The 18,183-nt window shown below is 39.2% G+C and overlaps 1 protein-coding gene across 3 annotated transcripts in view; it reads left to right on the top strand.

Annotated features, from left to right (window-relative positions):
- PHF8 (PHD finger protein 8) overlaps positions 1-17,497 on the top strand; it is a 104,196-nt gene extending 86,699 nt beyond the window's left edge. The window contains exons 18-21 of one of the 3 annotated variants that reach the window (XM_068962022.1): positions 9,856-9,965; positions 13,739-14,075; positions 14,982-15,066; positions 16,185-17,497. In XM_068962022.1, the coding sequence (XP_068818123.1) occupies positions 9,856-9,965; positions 13,739-14,075; positions 14,982-15,066; positions 16,185-16,215 (563 nt within the window). In that variant the 3' untranslated portion in view covers positions 16,216-17,497. Of the gene's footprint in view, positions 1-9,855; positions 9,966-10,719; positions 10,753-13,738; positions 14,076-14,981 lie in introns of those variants that run through there. The other 2 variants (XM_068962024.1, XM_068962023.1) reach the window with 2 other exon arrangements.
- The last annotated feature ends 686 nt before the right edge of the window (positions 17,498-18,183 follow it).

Here is an 18,183-nt window from a genome sequence, read left to right as displayed (position 1 = left end):
ACTTTTAGCATAATAGAACATTTGGAAAATACAGTAAATCGAGGAAAGGGTAAAGAAGAAATCACCCATGATTCTGCTACCCAGAAGCAGCTATATTTCCTTCTAGTCTTTTTTTATGCATTTTTCTTTTTATGGTTGAAAGCACAGTCATATATCCTATTTTAAAAATTTTTTTACCTTTTAATCAAAATAATGTCTATATCTGGTAGCAAATAGTACAGAGGAGTTTAGGATGAAATGCAGTGGTCTGCCTCTACTTTCCCTACTTTCAATCCCATGCCTGAGAGGCAACACTGTCATTTTCATTTTTCTGGTAGTTGAGTCCAAAACCCAAGATAATAGGGTTTATACTACCATTTCTTGATTTATTATCTTAACCTCTGTTTCTCCTTCCATTGGCTTTTGTCAGTCTCTCTTGATTACCTACTGTCTAAGATGTGTACATTAATGCTGCTACTCTTTTTTTTCTTCCTCCACCCTTCTATAAGCTGTACATTTTTGTTTATATTGTCACGGTTGTTAACACTGTCTTGTAATTAATACTCCATATTGACTAGAAGTTGACTGTAAAAGTTGAAAACCAGTAAATATATCTGATATATCTGGCCTTTTAAATATTATATCATAAACATATCCCTATGCCATTATTTATAAATAGTATTTTAATGGCTACAAAATATTCTATTCCATGAATATACCTAATTTACCTAACCTCTCTAATATGGGACATTTAGCCAATTGCCAAATTTTTACAATTAGTGATAACATTTGGAGTGAACGTTTTTCTGTGTAAGTGTGTCTCTATTTATATGCTTTAGGATAGATTCCCATGAAACTCTTGAAGGGCCAAGTCAAAAGTCTCCCTCCCACCCCTGTTCCACAGCCTTCCAATTCCCCACCTGGAGTCAGCCACTGTTAATCAGTTTCACGTGTATCCTTTTAGACATAGTTTATGCATATACAAGTAAATGTGTGTATATATTTTCTTTCACCCCTTAACTCAGTTGGAAGCATACTTTATATACTGTTATGTGCCTTTACTTTTCTCATTTAACAATTACATGTTGAAGATTGTTTACACTCCCACAAGCAATACATGAGTGTGCCTGTTTGCCTACACTCTTGGCAATATAATTTGTTAATATGAATGTTTTAAAAGGTCTTGATATGTATTACCAAATTGTTTTCCAGAAAGGTTTTACTGGTTTACACTCCCACCAGCCATGTGTGAGAGTATTTGTTTATGAATCCTCATAGGCATTGAGCATAATAGGAACCTCTCAGGCATCCTTAGTGAGTACTTATCCCCTCCAGTGGAAGGGTCTGAGTTGCAGTTAGGAAGAAGAGGAAGAGCAAAAGGAGAAAGGAATAGGCCTGGTGGGCATTTCTCCCCAAGGAGTTTTAAGTTCTACTTAAAAAAAAAATCTTGGCTGAAATTGTGTCATGGCCAATGTTATCTGCTAAAAAGGCCAGGAAGTGTAGTTTTGTAGATACCAATTAGCTAAGTTGTTCCGCAAAGTTATATTTTTTATTAGTAAGCAAGAAAGGGAGAATGATACTGGGTTGAAAACAAGCAGTCTCTATTATGGTATTTTTTTGACCTTTGGTGATTCACAGGCAAACAATAGCATTTCACCGATTTAATGTGAATTTTTTTATTAGACATTTCCTATATGTTTATATTAGTGTTAGAATTTCATCTTTTGTAAATTTTATGTCTGACTTTTTCTCATTTATTCATATAGGTCTTCAAGATTTTCAGAGGCCCTCTTTATATATAATAATAAGTAGTCAAATATATATAATTTATTTATGATACTTTTTCCTCATTCTACATTAAAAAATATGAATATTTCTATGTCAAAACGTGATCTTATCCATTGTTTCCCTTTTCAGAGAGCAGATAATTAATTAACACCACTGTATTTTTAATATAAATATGCATATATGCATGTATATTTCTCTAAAGAGAAAGCCAATAACTTTTATCACGTTTTCAAAGTAGATTCTTAACCCAGAAAAGATTGAGGCAGTCTACTAAAGATTTTCTCATTAAAATGAGGAATAAGACAAATATACCCATCATCACTGCTGTTATTTAGCACTGCTATAGAAGTTCTAGACAGCATAATTAGGAATGAAGCAGAAATAAGAACTATAATTATTAGAAATTAAGAGACCAAATTATCATGATATAAGGCACTGTAAGGGTGGCAATCCTGATCATTGTATCTGTAACAACTTGCATAGTGCCTGGTATTTGACAAGTGAAAGAAATGATATGACTGTATAACTAGAAAAATGTAAGGGAAACAGCTGAAAAACAACTAATATGAGAATTTAATAAATTGGGTAATCTCTGCATATAAGCCACATATCTAAGAATCAGGAATTGCCAATATCAGTAATAACCATAATACACTGAGGGGCAAAAAAGATCCTATTGACAATAACAATTATATAAAATACCCAAGAATAATCTTAAGATATGTGTGAGACTTATGTGAAGAAACTTCAAAACATTACTGAGGAACATATAAGAAGACCTGAATAAATAGAGTGTGTCTGATTATAAAGACTGATTTTTATAAAGGGTCATTTAATTAATATATATACTTAACACTATCCTAAATCAAAATCCTAATGGAATTTTGTGGGGAACTCATTCTAAAATTAATTTAAAAGAGTAAACAGATATGATGAAAGGAAATTACCCTTTTAAGATTTAAATATACTATATTTCTATAATCAAATGGTTACAAGAATAGTGAACATTTTTTCTTTTGTGTTTAAAGAATTCTTGCTATGAAACATTTCAAATATACACAGAATTAGAGAGGCTGGTATCATGAATACTCATATACTTATTACTGAGATTTAACAACTAATGTTTTACTATATTTGCTTCATCCTTTTTTTTAAGCATTTTATGGGAAATATCAGACATCAGGACATTTCTGTTTCCTTGCTTACTTTATGTCTAATTGTTCTATCCATTAGAGAAAGTAGGGTATTGAAATCTCTAGCTATTGTTGTTGAATTATCTGTTTCTCCCTTCAGTTCAGTCAGTTTTTGCCTCATGTATTTTGGGCTTCTGCTGTTAAGTGCATATGTGTTTATAGTTCTCATACCTTCTTGATCTACTGACGCTTTTATCATTATAAAATGTCCTTTGTTTCTAGTAACAGTCTTTTTATTAATCAATTAAGTCAATTTTTTCTGATATTAGTATAGTTTTGAATCTGAAATATGTTTCTTGGAGACAGTATATAGTAAGATTATGGTTTTTTATCCCTGCCAATCTGTGCCTTTTAACTGGGGAATTTAGTTCATTTGTACTCAAGTGTAATAGCTGACAATGTAGGGTTCACATTTCTCTGTTTGTTTTTTCTATGTTTTATTTCTGTTTTGTTCCTCAATTCTTCATTTCTGCCGCCTTTTGTGTTTAAAAGCTACTTTCTAGTGTCCACTTTAATTTTCTTCTTTTCTATATATATTTGAGTTATTTTTTTAGTGATTATTCTAGGGATTAACATTAATATCTTAATTTATACGGTTTGAATTCAGATTAACATCAACTTAATTTCAATGGTATATGAAATCTTTGCTCCTGTATATTAGTAGTTCCATTCCGTTTAACCTTTATGTTATTACCGTCACAAATTAAATATAACATTTTTATAAATTGTGTGCCCATGAGCATAGAGTTATAATAATTGTTTTATGCAACAGTCTTTAATTAGGAGGAAAAAATGAGATACAACAAAAATATGTTTATACTTCCTTTTATATTTCTTCCTTTTATATTTACATATATAGTTACCTTTACTAGTGCATTTTATTCATGTGGATTTCACTTACTGTATAGTGTCCTTTCACTTTAAGCTGAAGAGCTCTCTTTAGTATTTCTTATAGGGCAGGCCTACCAGCAATGAACTCTCTGGAATTTTTTTTTTGCCATTTTTTAAGAGTGATCATTTATTATTATTATTGGCCACACTGTGTGGCATGCAAAACTTCCTCAACCAGGGATTGAACTTGCACCCCCTATTTAGGAAGTGTGGAGTCTTTAACCACTGGACCACCAGAGAAGTCCTATATTTGTTTATTTGGGAATATTCTGATTTCTCCTTTTTTTGAAGGATAATTCTGCTGGATTTAGATTTCTTGGTTGACAGTGATTTTCTTTGAGCACTTTCATTATGTGATCCTACTGCTTTTTATCTAACTCCATGGCTTCTGATGATCAGTAAACTGTAAGTCTTTTATGAGTCACTTCTCTTTTGCTGATTTTAAGATCCTCTGTCTTTGGTTATGATATATAAACTCTTTGAGTTTATCTGTCATGAAGTTTGTTGAACTTCTTGGATATGTAGGTTAGTTTTTTTAATCAAATTTGGGAATGTTTCAGCCATTATTTCTTCAAATAGTCTTTTCACTCCTTTTTGTCTCTCCCATATGCATATGTTGATAAATTTGATCACATCCCATAGATCCCTTTGGGTCTGCTCATTTTCCTCATTCTTTTTTCTTTCTGCTCATTAGACTGGGTAATCTCAAATGACCTCTCTTTAAGATCACTGAATATTCCTTTTGCCTACTCAAATCTGTTGTTGAAACCTTCTAGTGAAATTTTCATTTCAGTTACTTTTCAACTCTAAAATATCCATTTGCTTTCTATTTATGGTTTGTCCCTTTCTTGGTGTTCTTTATTTGGTGAAACATCATTCTCATATTCTCCTTTAGTTCTTTAGACATGATTTCCTTTACCTCTTTGAACATGTTTAAAATAGGTGGTATAAAGTCCTTGTCTAGTAGGTCCAACTTTGTTTAGAAAGTCATGGAGGGTTTTTTTTTTTTTTTTTGGTTACTTTTTCCCTGTGTGTTGCTACCCTTTCTTGTTTTTTTGCATATCTTCTAAATATTTTTGAAAACTAAACGTTTAAGTTAATGTGGCAACAACTCTGGAAATCAGATATTCCATACTTCAATCCCTAGGGTTTGTTTTGTTGCTACTTGTTATTTATTTATGGAATTTATTCAGAAAAATCACTAAAGTAGAAGTTTCTACTCAGTTAGCTTAGTGGTCAGCTAATAATTGGATGGTGATTTCCTTAAATGCCTGGAACCGATAAATCTTCCAGGGCTTGACAAAGGGCTCTGTGTGCATGTTGGGACATACCTTCAACACTCAGGCAGACAACTTACAACTCTGCCTTCGCCTTCACTTCCTACTTTGCAGAGCCTCAAAGTCAGCCACATGTGAGTACTTAGTATTTCTCAAGTCTTTCCAGATTATGCTCACAGCCCCTCTGCATGCAGAAGTGAAATTTTGGAAGCCCTTAACTGCCATTTTTGGTGATGTCATTCCATCATGACGTACTAAATATTATGGTTCAGTATTCATCTCTATGACTTTTTCTTCTATAATCATAGTACTGTTATTTGACACCTGAGTAAAGTAACATTTATTTCCTAATATCATTTAATACCAAATGCTTATTCAAATTTCCCTCAGTTATATCAAAAATATCCTATATAATTTGCTTATTTAAGCCAGGATCTATTCAGGAATTATACATTTCATTTGTTTTTTATAACCACTTAATCTTATTCATTATTTAAAATTTTATGAGAATTTTCAAATGTGTAAATGTAAGAGAGAACATAAACACCCCGTATTCTCAATACTTTCATCCTACAGTTGTAATATTTTGCTGTATTTGCTTCATTATCTATATCTATCTGTCTATAGTTTTTGCTGAGCTACTTCACTGTGCAGCCACCGTAACATAGTATCTTACCCCTTAGTACTTCAGTATCTCCTAAGAATAAGAACGCCCTCCTGCATAACCACACTACCTTTGTTTTACTTAATAGTTAATTCCCTAAGATCTTTTAATAACCCAGTCCATGATCAGATTTCCTCAACTATCCCTACAAAATGTCTTTTATAGTTTTTCCCCCAAAATCCAGATCTGGTCAGGAGGTTAATTTTTTTTTTTTCAGATTAAAATAACTTGCTCACGTGTTAACAGGTCAGGAATTTGGAAAGGACACAAGGGGGACAGCTTGTGTTTATTCTGTGATGTCTGGGACCTCAGCTGGAATAATTTGAAGACTGGATGATCAAGAGTTTGGATCATCTGAAGTTTCATTAACTCATGTCTGGTGCCTGGGCTGGGAAGACTCAAAGACCAGAAGTACCAAGCAGAGTGCCATTATGTGACCTCTGCGTGTGATGGTTAATAGCTTCCTCACTGCCTGATGGCCTCAAGGCAATCAGATTTCTTATGTGGCTGCTTAGGGCTCTTAAGTGTGAGTGTTCCAAGAAGCAACATAGAAACTAAAGTTGCTTTTTCTGACATAGTCTCAGAAGTCATGCAGTGTCACTTTTGTCACATTCTATAGGCTACAAATGAGTCTGCTCAGGTTCAGTGTGAGGAAACATAGACCCCCCCCCCCCACCTATTAATAGGAAAAATGTCAAAGAATTTGGGGTCTTGTTTTAAAACCACCACACATACAAAGCTATGTTGTTGTTTAGTTGCTAAGCTGTGTCCTGCTCTTCTGTAACACCATGGACCCCTCTAGGCTCCTCTGTCAATGGAATTTCCCAGGCAAGAATATTGGAGTGGGTTGCCATTTCCTTCTCCAGGGGATCTTCCTGACCCGAGAATCGAACCTGCATCTCCTATATTACAGACGGGTTCTTTACCACTAAGCCACCAGGGAATCTCTACAAAACTATAGAGAACACTATAAAATACACCCAAGAATCCATGACTGAAAATTGTGCAGTAATATTTTTGCTAGATTGGCTCCAGATCATTTTTAAAACAAATAAAACATCACCTTTTAAAAAAGGACTTCACCCTCCTGAATTGCCTGTTCTAGAATTGGCATACTGCTTATACAGAAAGTTTCCTTTATAGTAATAACAATAGGTAACCAACCAAGGAATCTTTAAATATAGATCCAATAGTACCACCACTTCTTTTTTTCTATGACATTTTTTTCATTAATTAAAAAAAGTGAAATCCCATACATCCACCACTGAGATTCAAGTTATAAAAATTTTTCCATATCTGACTCATCTATAATTTGTTTTTTTAAAACTGTCTAAAGCAAATCCCAGACAGTGTCGCTCCCTCCCTCTCCACACCACCACATACTTCAGTATGCATCTCTAAAGTATACGTTTGCTCACATAACCACTGTCCTGTCATCATATATAACAATATAATAATTTTATAATTTGCCTTAATGTTACCTAATACTAACTCTGTAATCAAATTTCCTTAACTGTCTAACAAAAAAGCACTTTCATAGTGGATTTGTTTAAATCAGAATCTAAACAGGGTCCATATGGCATTTGGCTGTCTTGTTTTTTGAATCTCTCTGAATCGAGAGAAAGCCCTTCCTTTCTTGTTTGATGCTGTTGAATTGTTACAAAAACTAGTGTAATTGTCCTGATTTGTTTGCTTCCTTGTGACATTGTATCTTTAAAGAAACCAAGCCAGTTATCTTGTAGGACACTGATGTAGCCCTCAGTGTCATTTAATTTTTTAAAAATCTCTGTGTTTCTTGAAAACTGGAAGTAATATGAACTGCTTACTTGATGTCAGGTCTTTGGCAAAACTGCTTCGGGGTGATGCTGTAAATTTCCTATTACATTACATTTAGAAGCTGCATGAAGTTTGCCATCTTGCTGTTAGTGACAGTAAGAGGTGAACTCCTGATCTCACCATTGTAAAATCCTTTTTTTTTTCTTTCTTTTGAGACTAGCAAGTAATCTGTAAGATAATACTTTGGTACTATCTGAATATCCAGTTCCCTAAAATCAGTTAATTCATTAGGACTTGCAAACCTGTGATTTTCTTTCTTTTAAAAAAAAACATACTTTTAATTGGGGGAAATTGCTTTACAATGTGTGTTGGTTTCTACCATACAATAACACAAATCAGCCATAATTATACATATATCCCCTCTCTCATGAGCCTCCCTCCATCCCACCCCTTTAAGTCATCATCACAGAGCACCAGGCTAGGCTCCCTATGTTATGTAGCAACTTCTCAGTAGCTATCTGTTTTACACATGGTTGTATATATATTTCAACACTACTTTCTCCATTCACCCCCCTCTCTCCTTCCCCCACTGTATCCACAAGTCCGTTCTCTATATCTGAGTCTCTATTCTTCCCCTGCAAATAGTTTCCTCAGTATCATTTTTCTAGATTCCATATATATGTGTTAATATTTGATATTTGTTTTTCTCTTTCTGACTTACTTCAATCTGTATAATAGGCTCTAGGTTCATCCACCTCACGGGAACTGACTAAAATTCATTCTTTTCTATGGCTAAGTAATATTCCATTATATACATATGTGCCACAGTTTCTTTATCCATTCATTTGTTGACGGACATCTAGGTTGCTTTCATGTCCTAGCTATTGTAAATAGTGCTGCTATGAACATTGAGGTCATGTGTCTTTTTCAGTTATGGTTTTCTCAGGGTATATGCCCAATAGTGGGATTGCTGGGTCATATAGTAGTTCTTTCTATTCCTAGTTTTTTAAAGGTATCTCCATACTGTTCTCCATAGTGGCTGTATCAATTTACATTCCCATCTACAGTGCAAGGGCTTCCCTGGTGGCTCAGAGGTTAAAGTATCTGCCTCCAATGCGGGAGACCTGGGTTCGATCCCTGGGTCGGGAAGATCCCCTGGAGAAGGAAATGGTAACCCACTCCAGTATTCTTGCCTGGAGAATACCATGGACAGAGAGTAGCCTGGTAGGCTACAGTCCACGGGGTCACAAAGAGTCGGACATGACTGAGCGATTTCACTTTCTTCTTTCTTTCTACAGTGCAAGAGGGTTCCTTTTTCTCCACATCCTCTCCAGCATCTATTGTTTGTAGATTTTTTGATGATAGCCATTCTGACTGGTGTGAAATGATACTTTATTGTAGTTTTGCTTTGCCTTTCTCTAATAATTAGTGATGTTGAACATCTTTCTATGTGTTTGTTGGCCATCTGTATGTGTTTGGAGAAATGTCAAACCTGTGATTTTCCAATTTTGTTATTCCTTCTACATTTATTAGCTGCCATCTGTAAAGAGCTTTCCCTCATCATCTAGGGCTGTTTGGTTATTCTGAAATACAATTCCTATATAAAATGTGAGATAACTATTTTTTCATTCAAGATTGTTAAGACATTATAAAAAAGGTTTTACAAAAAAATGATCTTCTTCAGGAATTCATAGCCTGGTCATTAGACAAAATAGCACACATTAACATTAGGGAATGAGACAGGATGGTATGTGCTATGTATTGAGTGACTTGTACATAAGTTCAAAGGAGGGAGGGGTCAGTGTAAGCCAAAGAAGCCCTAGATGTTTTGCATAGAAGATTGATTTTGGCTTGCCTTTGAATCTTGGGCAGGTTTTAAAGAGGTAGAAAAAGGGAAGTGGGTACTCGAGGCAATGTGGATGGTGAGGATGAGGGCACAGGGGGAGAGGATGAGCTGTATGTGTTCTGGAGGTATATATAATAAGGAAACCATTCTGTCTGTAGAAGCTGAAGGTATAGGAGTGGAAATAAGATTGGAGAGGTAGGTAGGGAGCAGAACATGGACAACTTTACATGCCAGTTCAGGGAAATTAACTTTTATCTTTTAATCAGTGTGTGTTTTGTGTACCTTGGGCATTCGTGAATTAGCTTTTTACCCATTGGGAAGCAAAATCTGGCTTTGTAAAAAGCTAAATGGAGGAAAACTAAGGAGACACCTTTTGGGGGCTCAGGGGTCAGGAATATGATTGGCATTCAGATAAATGCCTTCATCCTGTTCTCTCTGCAGCCCGTGTGACCCCAACTTTACCGAAGCAGGACCGTCCTGTGCGTGAGGGGACCCGAGTAGCTTCCATTGAGACAGGCTTGGCTGCAGCAGCTGCAAAGTTGGCCCAGCAGGTAGGTGCTGACACTTAGGCAATGGCTCTGCCACTGATTGCAGTTTGACTTGGAATCTCAAAACTCAGACCTTCAGGCTGATAGGATCCCACTGTTCTCACTGGGAAGTGGGTAACTTGTGATCTTTATCCATGGCAGTATTCCAGCTCTCTTCTATATCCTACATATCCCAAATGACAAAGCTACTTCCACAGGTCACACAGTTGACATGATTTAGGGTGAAAGAAAATAAGGAACCAGAGAAAAGCCCTTGCATATATAGCTTGGATGTGTAAAAACCTCTCATATGGGAAGGACCAGATGTCCTTGGGTGAGAGCATTTGGCTTCAGATGAAGCTCTGAGGAGGTGACTCAGTTGAGTACACTCAATTTCTCAGTCTCCCATTAGTATGGGAATTTGTTTTTGTTTTTGTTTTTCGGAAAGAGGCTTTTCTTATCCTCTATACCAGATCCTATTGCCTTGATCTTTACCCTCTGCTTCCCAAGAAAGTTTCACCCACCAAGTTTTGCCCTAGAATCAAGTTGACTTCCTAGCATGTTATAGTTTTCAAAGTTCTTAAATGTTCTCCACCTGGGAGCAGTTGGAGGTGAGTCTTAATGGTTCTCTCCTTATCAACATCCCCTTATATCCCACATCGTATAGCTTAGAGCATTTATTCACCATCAGCTTTATGTTAAGTGCTTCCATGTACAATGTTTCATGTAATCTGTCCAATAGCCCTGTTGAGTAGGTGATATTTTCATCATTTTACAGGTGAAGAAAGTGAGGCTCTCTTTAAGTGACTAGTCCAGGATAATGCAGCCAGTAAATGGAGGAGACAAGATTCAAACTCATATCCTCTAACTTCAAATTTCATGTTACTTGCTATTTAAATAAAATGAAATAATTAAATGTCTATATGAGTCAGTAATTACATCCTATTTAAATTAAATTTTAATAGAATGATGTTTTTAATATGATGTTCTTTGAAGTTCTAGAGTTACTTAGAAATATCTTGGAGACTTTTGATGGGAGCCAGCAGAAGAAACCAACCAGGCCAAGTGGCCATTCTTTGTCCAGAACTTCTCTCTGTTATGTGTACCATGTAAGATGTAATTTGAAAAAAAGAGAGAGAGAGAGAGAGAGAGAGAGAGAGAAAGAGAGAGAGAGATTTGACTGCTTTAAATAAACAAATTAATTAAAGTTGTAAAAACTACTCTTAGTCCCTTCTGAGGAGCTCACTTCTGGTTGAGTTCATCAGGGATGACCTCAAAGAAGAGGTTTTGAATTTGGGAAGGGTTTTGCAGGCTAAACTTTTGGAGGGGATAGGGAGGCATTCCAGGATAAGGGAATTCCTTGGTACAGCACACAAGGCCCTCTTGATTTGCTCTCTAATTACCTCTCCTCCCTGACCTTGTATCAGGCCCTCATGTATGCCATTTATACCAGTCATACTGTTGCATTACAGTATTTATATTCATTCTTTGTATTAGATTGTCTCAGGCCTCTGTGCCTTTGCACAAACTGTTCCCTCTGCACACTGGGAATCATGCCCTCTTAGATGCCTTTACCTAACACCCCTTCACGCCATCCACCACCAGTTTATTTCAGTGGCCTTCTGTGCTTCCATAGCATTCTCTCATGGTACTTATAGTGTGTACTTTTCTGTGTTTCTTATTAAACTGTAAGGGCCTCAAGGGTGGGGACATGTCTAATTTAACTTGGTATCCCTACAGCATGTGTTTAGTCATTGTTGACTGAATGAATGAATGAATGAACAGATCTTTCTGGATTATAGACTTCTTGTTGGGAAATGGAGTAAGATAGAATTTAAAAAATGCGTTCTGGAGCCAGCTGCTTGAGTTCAAATCTTCACCCTTTCACTTAAGCAAGTAACTTAATTTCTCTGTGCCTCGGTTTCCTCATAGACTCTTATCTGAGGATTAGATGAGGTAATATGTGTAAAAGCTCTGAGAACAGCACTTGCCACAGAGTAAGTACTATAGCCACATTAACTTTTCATCATTATCATTACGGGTTAGCTAGGTATAAGTGGCAAGACTGTGGAAGACCATGAATGTCAGGCCAGGGAGTTTGTACTTGGGTAATGGCCTTTTGAACAAAGGAATTGATAAGGTAAAAGTGGCCCTGTCATAAGATAGATTAGTCTGTGGGGGAATCTGGATGAAATATATGAGAAGGAGATTAGCAACAAAGGTAGAAAAATTTAAGTGACCTAGGTGTGAAGAGATAATTTCTGGATTCAGATAAGAGAAATGGGATCAGAAACAGAGTTCTTGGTATTGATGGAGTAGCGAGCACTTTGGCTGAGAAAAGAGACTCTGAAGACAGATGGTTCCCAATTTGGGATTATGTGACACAACTCTCTTCATCTCTCCCATTATTGTTCCTATATGTGTGTATGTTAGTCACTCAATCATGTCTGACTTTTTGCAACCCCATGGGCTATAGCCCACCAGGCTCCTCTGTCCATGGAGTTCTCTAGGCAAGAGAACTGGAAAATGACTTAATCTTTCTGTGCCAGTTTCTGCTCATAAAATTGAAATTATAATTCTTCTTTCTCATGTTTCATATGAGTATTAAATGAGTTAAATTATAGAACAGTGCTTGGCATGTACTACTAATATTATTATTCTTGTCCCCTAGAAATTCCTATGGTAGCCACAGCCTGTCAGATCTTCCAAAGGCAGGAATAGGCCTATGTTGCCAAGAGAAGGCAAAGAAATGTAATCACTGAGTTGGTCTGTGTGGCTGTTTAGCATTTCAGAAGGTGAAGTCGTTCACATGCTCCCAGCAGCACTTTTCCAGGTTCTCAGGGGTCCAGGTACTCATTATAAAGGTGCTTACTACACGTGGATAATATATCCATAGAGGGATGGATGGGTGAAACCCAATATATTGCAAGAAGTGACACAACTCCTTATTCATCCCTTCCATCCAAAATTGAGATTTTAAGATCTAGTAACCTGAAGGACTGTCCTTTATTAAAAGAAAAAGACCAGAAAGAAGATGTAAGAGATGAAGATAAAATAATAGTTTACCACTTACTGAGTACCTATTATTTGCTATGTGTTGTTATATTATTTGATGTTTCCAACAACCCTGAAAAACAGCTAGTGTTTTGCTCATTTTACAGAGGCAATTGAATTTCAGAAAGGTTAGTAACTTGACCAACGTCATCCAAATTAGGGAGCACAAGCATAGATTTAAACCCAAATTTATCTCATTCCAAAGCTGCTGCTCTTTCACTTGCAGATGTCCCATTTTGAGAAGTGTGCAGGGTGGGTATTCTAATATACCTAGTTGAAACCTGAACCCAACAACTCTTCAGCTGTGAGGCTTTGGGCTTAAGTTACTTAATATCCCTGTACCTCAGTTTTCTCATGGGTAAACAGGGATTTTCCTTCTCAGGGCTGTTCTAAGGATTATATGAGGTCAAACATTCAAAGTGCTTCAGCTACTAGCATAAATTTAGCTGTTATTATTAGGCATGTCCTTGGTCCATCTCATAAATGGCAATGCTAGGACCGAAACCCAAGTTTCTGAACTCATTTACCCTTCTGTTGCCACTGTACTAATTAGTAGCAGTGATGAATGAAGAATGGATGGTACTAAAGGACCTGCAGTATTGGAACGCTTGTATGTACATACATCCAAGCTAAGCAGGGTAGTTGGGGAGGAACCATACTGACCACCTTCTAGTTTCTCTGGGGAATTTTCTTCTCTTTTATTCATTCCTAAATTCTCCCCTCTTACTTGGCTTGTGTTTTAGGAGCTACAGAAGGCCCAAAAGAAGAAATATATCAAGAAGAAGCCTCTGTTGAAGGAGGTAGAACAGCCTCGCCCTCAAGAGCCCAATCTCAGCATGGCAGTACCAGCCCCAACTCTGGCTGCTACACCCCAGCTTCTTACCTCCTCATCGCCCCTGCCTCCTCCTGAGCCTAAACAAGAAGCGCTCTCAGGAAGTCTTGCTGACCATGAGTATACTGCTCGTCCCAATGCCTTTGGCATGGCCCAAGCAAACCGCAGTACCACACCCATGGCCCCAGGTGTCTTCCTGACCCAGCGACGCCCTTCAGTTGGCTCCCAAAGCAATCAAGCAGGACAAGGTATGACTGCCACATGGTTGTAGAACTGAGAAAGATCTTAGGATCACCGGCTTCAAACCCTAAGCACTCTGGGAAATTAAAACACCCAGGAGGGACACTGATGGGCAACCTAAGATGCTTGGATTTGACCTCATAGTTCAAGAAGAGACATTGGTGTTAAGCAGAGATTAACTCAGATATGAGTTTGGAAAGATCTTTCTGGTGGGCCAAAGAGGAGGGTGAGCTTAAGGTGGGAAGTCTAGGAAGGAGATGCATACACAAGTCCAAGCTGTAGTGAGGAGAAGCTAAGGGCTCTGGCAGAGAGAATGAAGGAGGGGATAAATTGATCAAATATGGAAGAGTTCACATGGGACATAGGAGGTGGTTTGATGTGGGGGAAAAGGATTGAGAGGGTTCAAGCTCTCCTTTTCCTCACTTTGGCTCTGAGAGTACACAGCTCAAGGATGATGAGATTGGTGTGGCACTGGGGTGATGAGGATAGGGGTTTCTAATGAAGCAAGGCCCTGGGAGTGGCAACTTCAGGGACACTGAGCTATAATCACTAACCAGGCACTTGTTCAATCCTGATGGGCAGGATAAGAGGATGGGGAGGCACAATCACCTCATTGCAGAATTTAGGAAGGAAAATGATTGGGACTAAAAAATCAGTTGGGAAAAAGAATCAGAGTAACCAGAAAATCTATAGCCACTGCAGGAGGTCATAGAAGGAAGAGCCAAAGCATGTGGTGTTGGATGAAAGTAACTAAGGAGGGCTTCTTGGCCCAAGATGGTCCTGGAGCCAGCCATAAGGATGGGGAGGCTCTGTGGGCAGAGGAACAGGATGGGGATGGCTCAAGGACAGTTGGTGCTGGAGCTGCTGCCATCACCCTTGCCATAGCCTTTGCTTACCTCTCCTTTCCCCCACAGGAAAGCGTCCCAAAAAGGGCCTGGCTACAGCAAAGCAGAGACTCGGCCGTATCCTGAAAATCCACAGAAATGGCAAACTGCTTCTGTGAGCCCCTTTGTCTTCTGCCCCTCACCCCTTCACCCCCATTGCCTTCTCCATTGTCAACTCTCGGGGCACTCCTGGATCCTACCTGCCCTGGACAAGGTGCTGAGGTGCATTGTCCTGCTTTCTTGGAACTGACCAAAGGCATGGACTCTCCCATGGGCCCCTTCACCTACTCCCACAGCTCCCTGCCCGACTTCCACTAGAGCATCCTGCCTTTCTTTTCCATATCTCTGAGTAGCAGGTAAATGGGAGAGGTTTCCAGCTGACTAGAGCCCTCTTTTCTGCTACTCCAGTCCATTTCCCTTTCACCAGCCTTGTCTGCCCTTTACTCTCATCCCCACTTAAAGCTGGAAGGCAGAGTGAGAAGAAGCATGAGGAGAGCCTGGGCCCCTTGGTGTTTCCCTGGTCATGAAGTGGGAGGCCCAGCACTCAACACTTTCTGCAGCTCTAGCCCTATCTCCAGAAGCCTACCCATCTCTGCCCATTCTCCTTCATCCCCTCAGCCCAGTGGATGTGTCTCATTCAAGACTCATTCCTGGGAGAAGGCTCTGGCTTCAGCCCCCTCTTGCCAAATGCTTCATGGAAATAAAGAGGAGGGCCCAGAGTCTTCTTACTGCCCCATTTCCAGGGTGGCCTAGAAAGCCCATGGGCTGACTTCATTCATCTTTGGAAAGAAGAAAGATTCCTGTCACTTCTCAAGGTGGGGACAGGACCAACACCCAAGACTTTGATTGAGACTTTGTAGCCTGTTGGAGGAAGCTACTTTTGGGTGACTATAGACAAAGCCACCTCTCCCAAGGTGAGCTCCAGGGATTTGCCTGGAGTTTGAGGTCCTGCAGAACATTATCCACATAGCTTTGGCTGGGCACCAGAAGGCAAAAACCATCTTCCAGAAGCTTGAAAACATCTGCCACTGAAGCAGATAGCCCATGCTCAATGGCCTGATCCCTTCACCTATACCACGGAGCACAGCCTGGACCTTCTGGAGAGGATGTGGCAGGACAGTTCATCTTGGATTCTCCATCAGGAGCCTCCCTGCTTCTCTCCCCACCTTGAGGTCTTGGTCTGAAGAAGGCTACAGAACTCACACTTTCACTCCTGGGGCTCTGTACTCCCAGACGTCAGGTAGATGCTCAAGCAGAGTGCTGACGGGTCACTCAGAGCCCCGAGTGTAGGAGTGGTGATGCCCTTCTGTAAAGGAGCAGATCATCTGGTCCTCCTACCCTCTCTTCCCTTTGTGAATGTTTCTATTGTCCAGACAGAGCCCACCCCCTTCCTGGCCCTCCCCCAGCTCCCTCCACCTCCGCCTGTCTTCCCTCCCTGGTGACCTGGACTGAATGGAGAATGTCTCCCTCTCTCCATTTTTGGCACTACCCAAGTGGAGTGCCTCGTTGTCCTCTACCCCCCACTTTAATGTCACCTCAGTTTTCCCAGTGCTTCTGGGGAACCTAACAGCTACCATGCAGGCTGCAGGGAATATGGGAGGCTTCCTTAGTCATCTTCATGTCACCATTTTGTCTTTCTTTTCTCCACAGCCCCACATCTACTCTCCTTCATTGGAATCAGGGGTCCCTTAGCCCCATTTGCCTTTTCTGTCTTTTGGGACCCCAGGGCCAAGCAGTCCTCCATCTAGTCACACCAAAGGCAGAAAAGCCTGGCTACCTCCCCCCTAGCACTTGAGGTTACCACTCCCTTCCCCTCTGTTTCTGCCCAGCTTTGCTTTTCTTGGGGATTTCAGAGCAACAGAAGGTAGTGACGGGAGGGAAGGAGAGCAGCCTGTGTCCCTGTGTAGGCAACTGCCTGACTAGGCCCTGACTGCTTTAACCAAGACCAGGACCCCAGCCCTTCTGCCCATTAACAACCTCCTCCCCTTGCTCTTTCAAAGGCAGCTAATTACTAGCATATTCCCCCTGGTTCCAGGCCTCTTTCCCCTCTGTTTCTTTGTTAAAAGTTTCTGTGGAGCTGAAACCCAACCTCAGTTTGACTGGGTTTCTGTTTAATTTAGTTGGGCTCTCAGAGCCTGCTGTTTGTTGTTTTGTGTTTTAAATGAAAAGCAAGTTTACCCTCAGATTTATGCTTTTCCAAAGAGGCTAAGTGTATTTTTTTTTTTTAATGTTTCAGGTTCTAAGTGAGTTGGGAAGGGATTGGGAGTGGCCATAACCAAGGTTTAGAACATGGTGAGAGAGTTACCTCTGGTCTCTAATCCCCAGCACAGAGCTGGGGGTTGGAAAGGGGGAAGGGAGAGAGGATTTCTATTTACCTTTAATATATTTTTACAGAAAAGCAATTTAAAAACAAACCCACCGCTTCTGTACATGTCTAAATATATTTTTAGAAGTGGGTAGGATTGTGAATTTCTGATGCAGGGCCTTTTTATAAACAGGTTAGAATAGCATCATACAGACTTCTCTGTTGTTTTTTTTTTTCCCCTGTTTTTTTCTTATGTTGTGTTACTAATGTAATTTATATTTTTTTTGATCCTTCTTTTCCTATAGAGATAAAAGTGATTTATCTTGGCAATTGCTTTGCTCGGCATTCTTTTTTTTTTTTTTTTTTTGGTGGTGGTGGTGGGAGTGATGGGGTGTTGGGGTCCAGGAGTATTGCCTTCTCTTTACATTCCCTCTGTCTCTTCCATCAACTCAGCTCTTCCCTAGTGCCCAGCCTTATACCTGAGGTGGGGATGAGATAGGATCCCTGCCCTCACAGGAGACACAGTTCATACACCAAAAACAGATAATCGAAAGTACAGTGAGCAGAAAATCGTGCAACAATTCAAAGGGGCCTGACAAGTTTGTTGGGAAGGCTTTCCATAGCTTCCATGGGCTATTTTTACTGGCTATACCTGTATCTTCTTTCTGTGAATGTGGAGTTGTGGGGTTTTTATTTTTTATTCCCCTTCTGTCTCTCTGACATACTTCTCCATACTGCACTTGATTACTGTGTTTAGGGCCACTGCAAAGAATATAATTATTCGAGCTAGCATATCATGCTTATTTCCTTCTGCTAGACGTTGCTCTTAGCATTCTATTTATATTCATTTCATCGTCTCCAATAGCTTCATCCTACTGATGAAGGAATAGGCAAAAGAAACTTCTGGCATCACATATCTTACAAAGT

This window comes from Capricornis sumatraensis, chromosome X (genome assembly GCF_032405125.1).
Source record: "Capricornis sumatraensis isolate serow.1 chromosome X, serow.2, whole genome shotgun sequence".
Lineage (NCBI taxonomy): Eukaryota > Metazoa > Chordata > Mammalia > Artiodactyla > Bovidae > Capricornis > Capricornis sumatraensis.
Note: the sequence above shows the minus strand (reverse complement) of the source record. Positions and strands in the feature narration are given on the sequence as shown.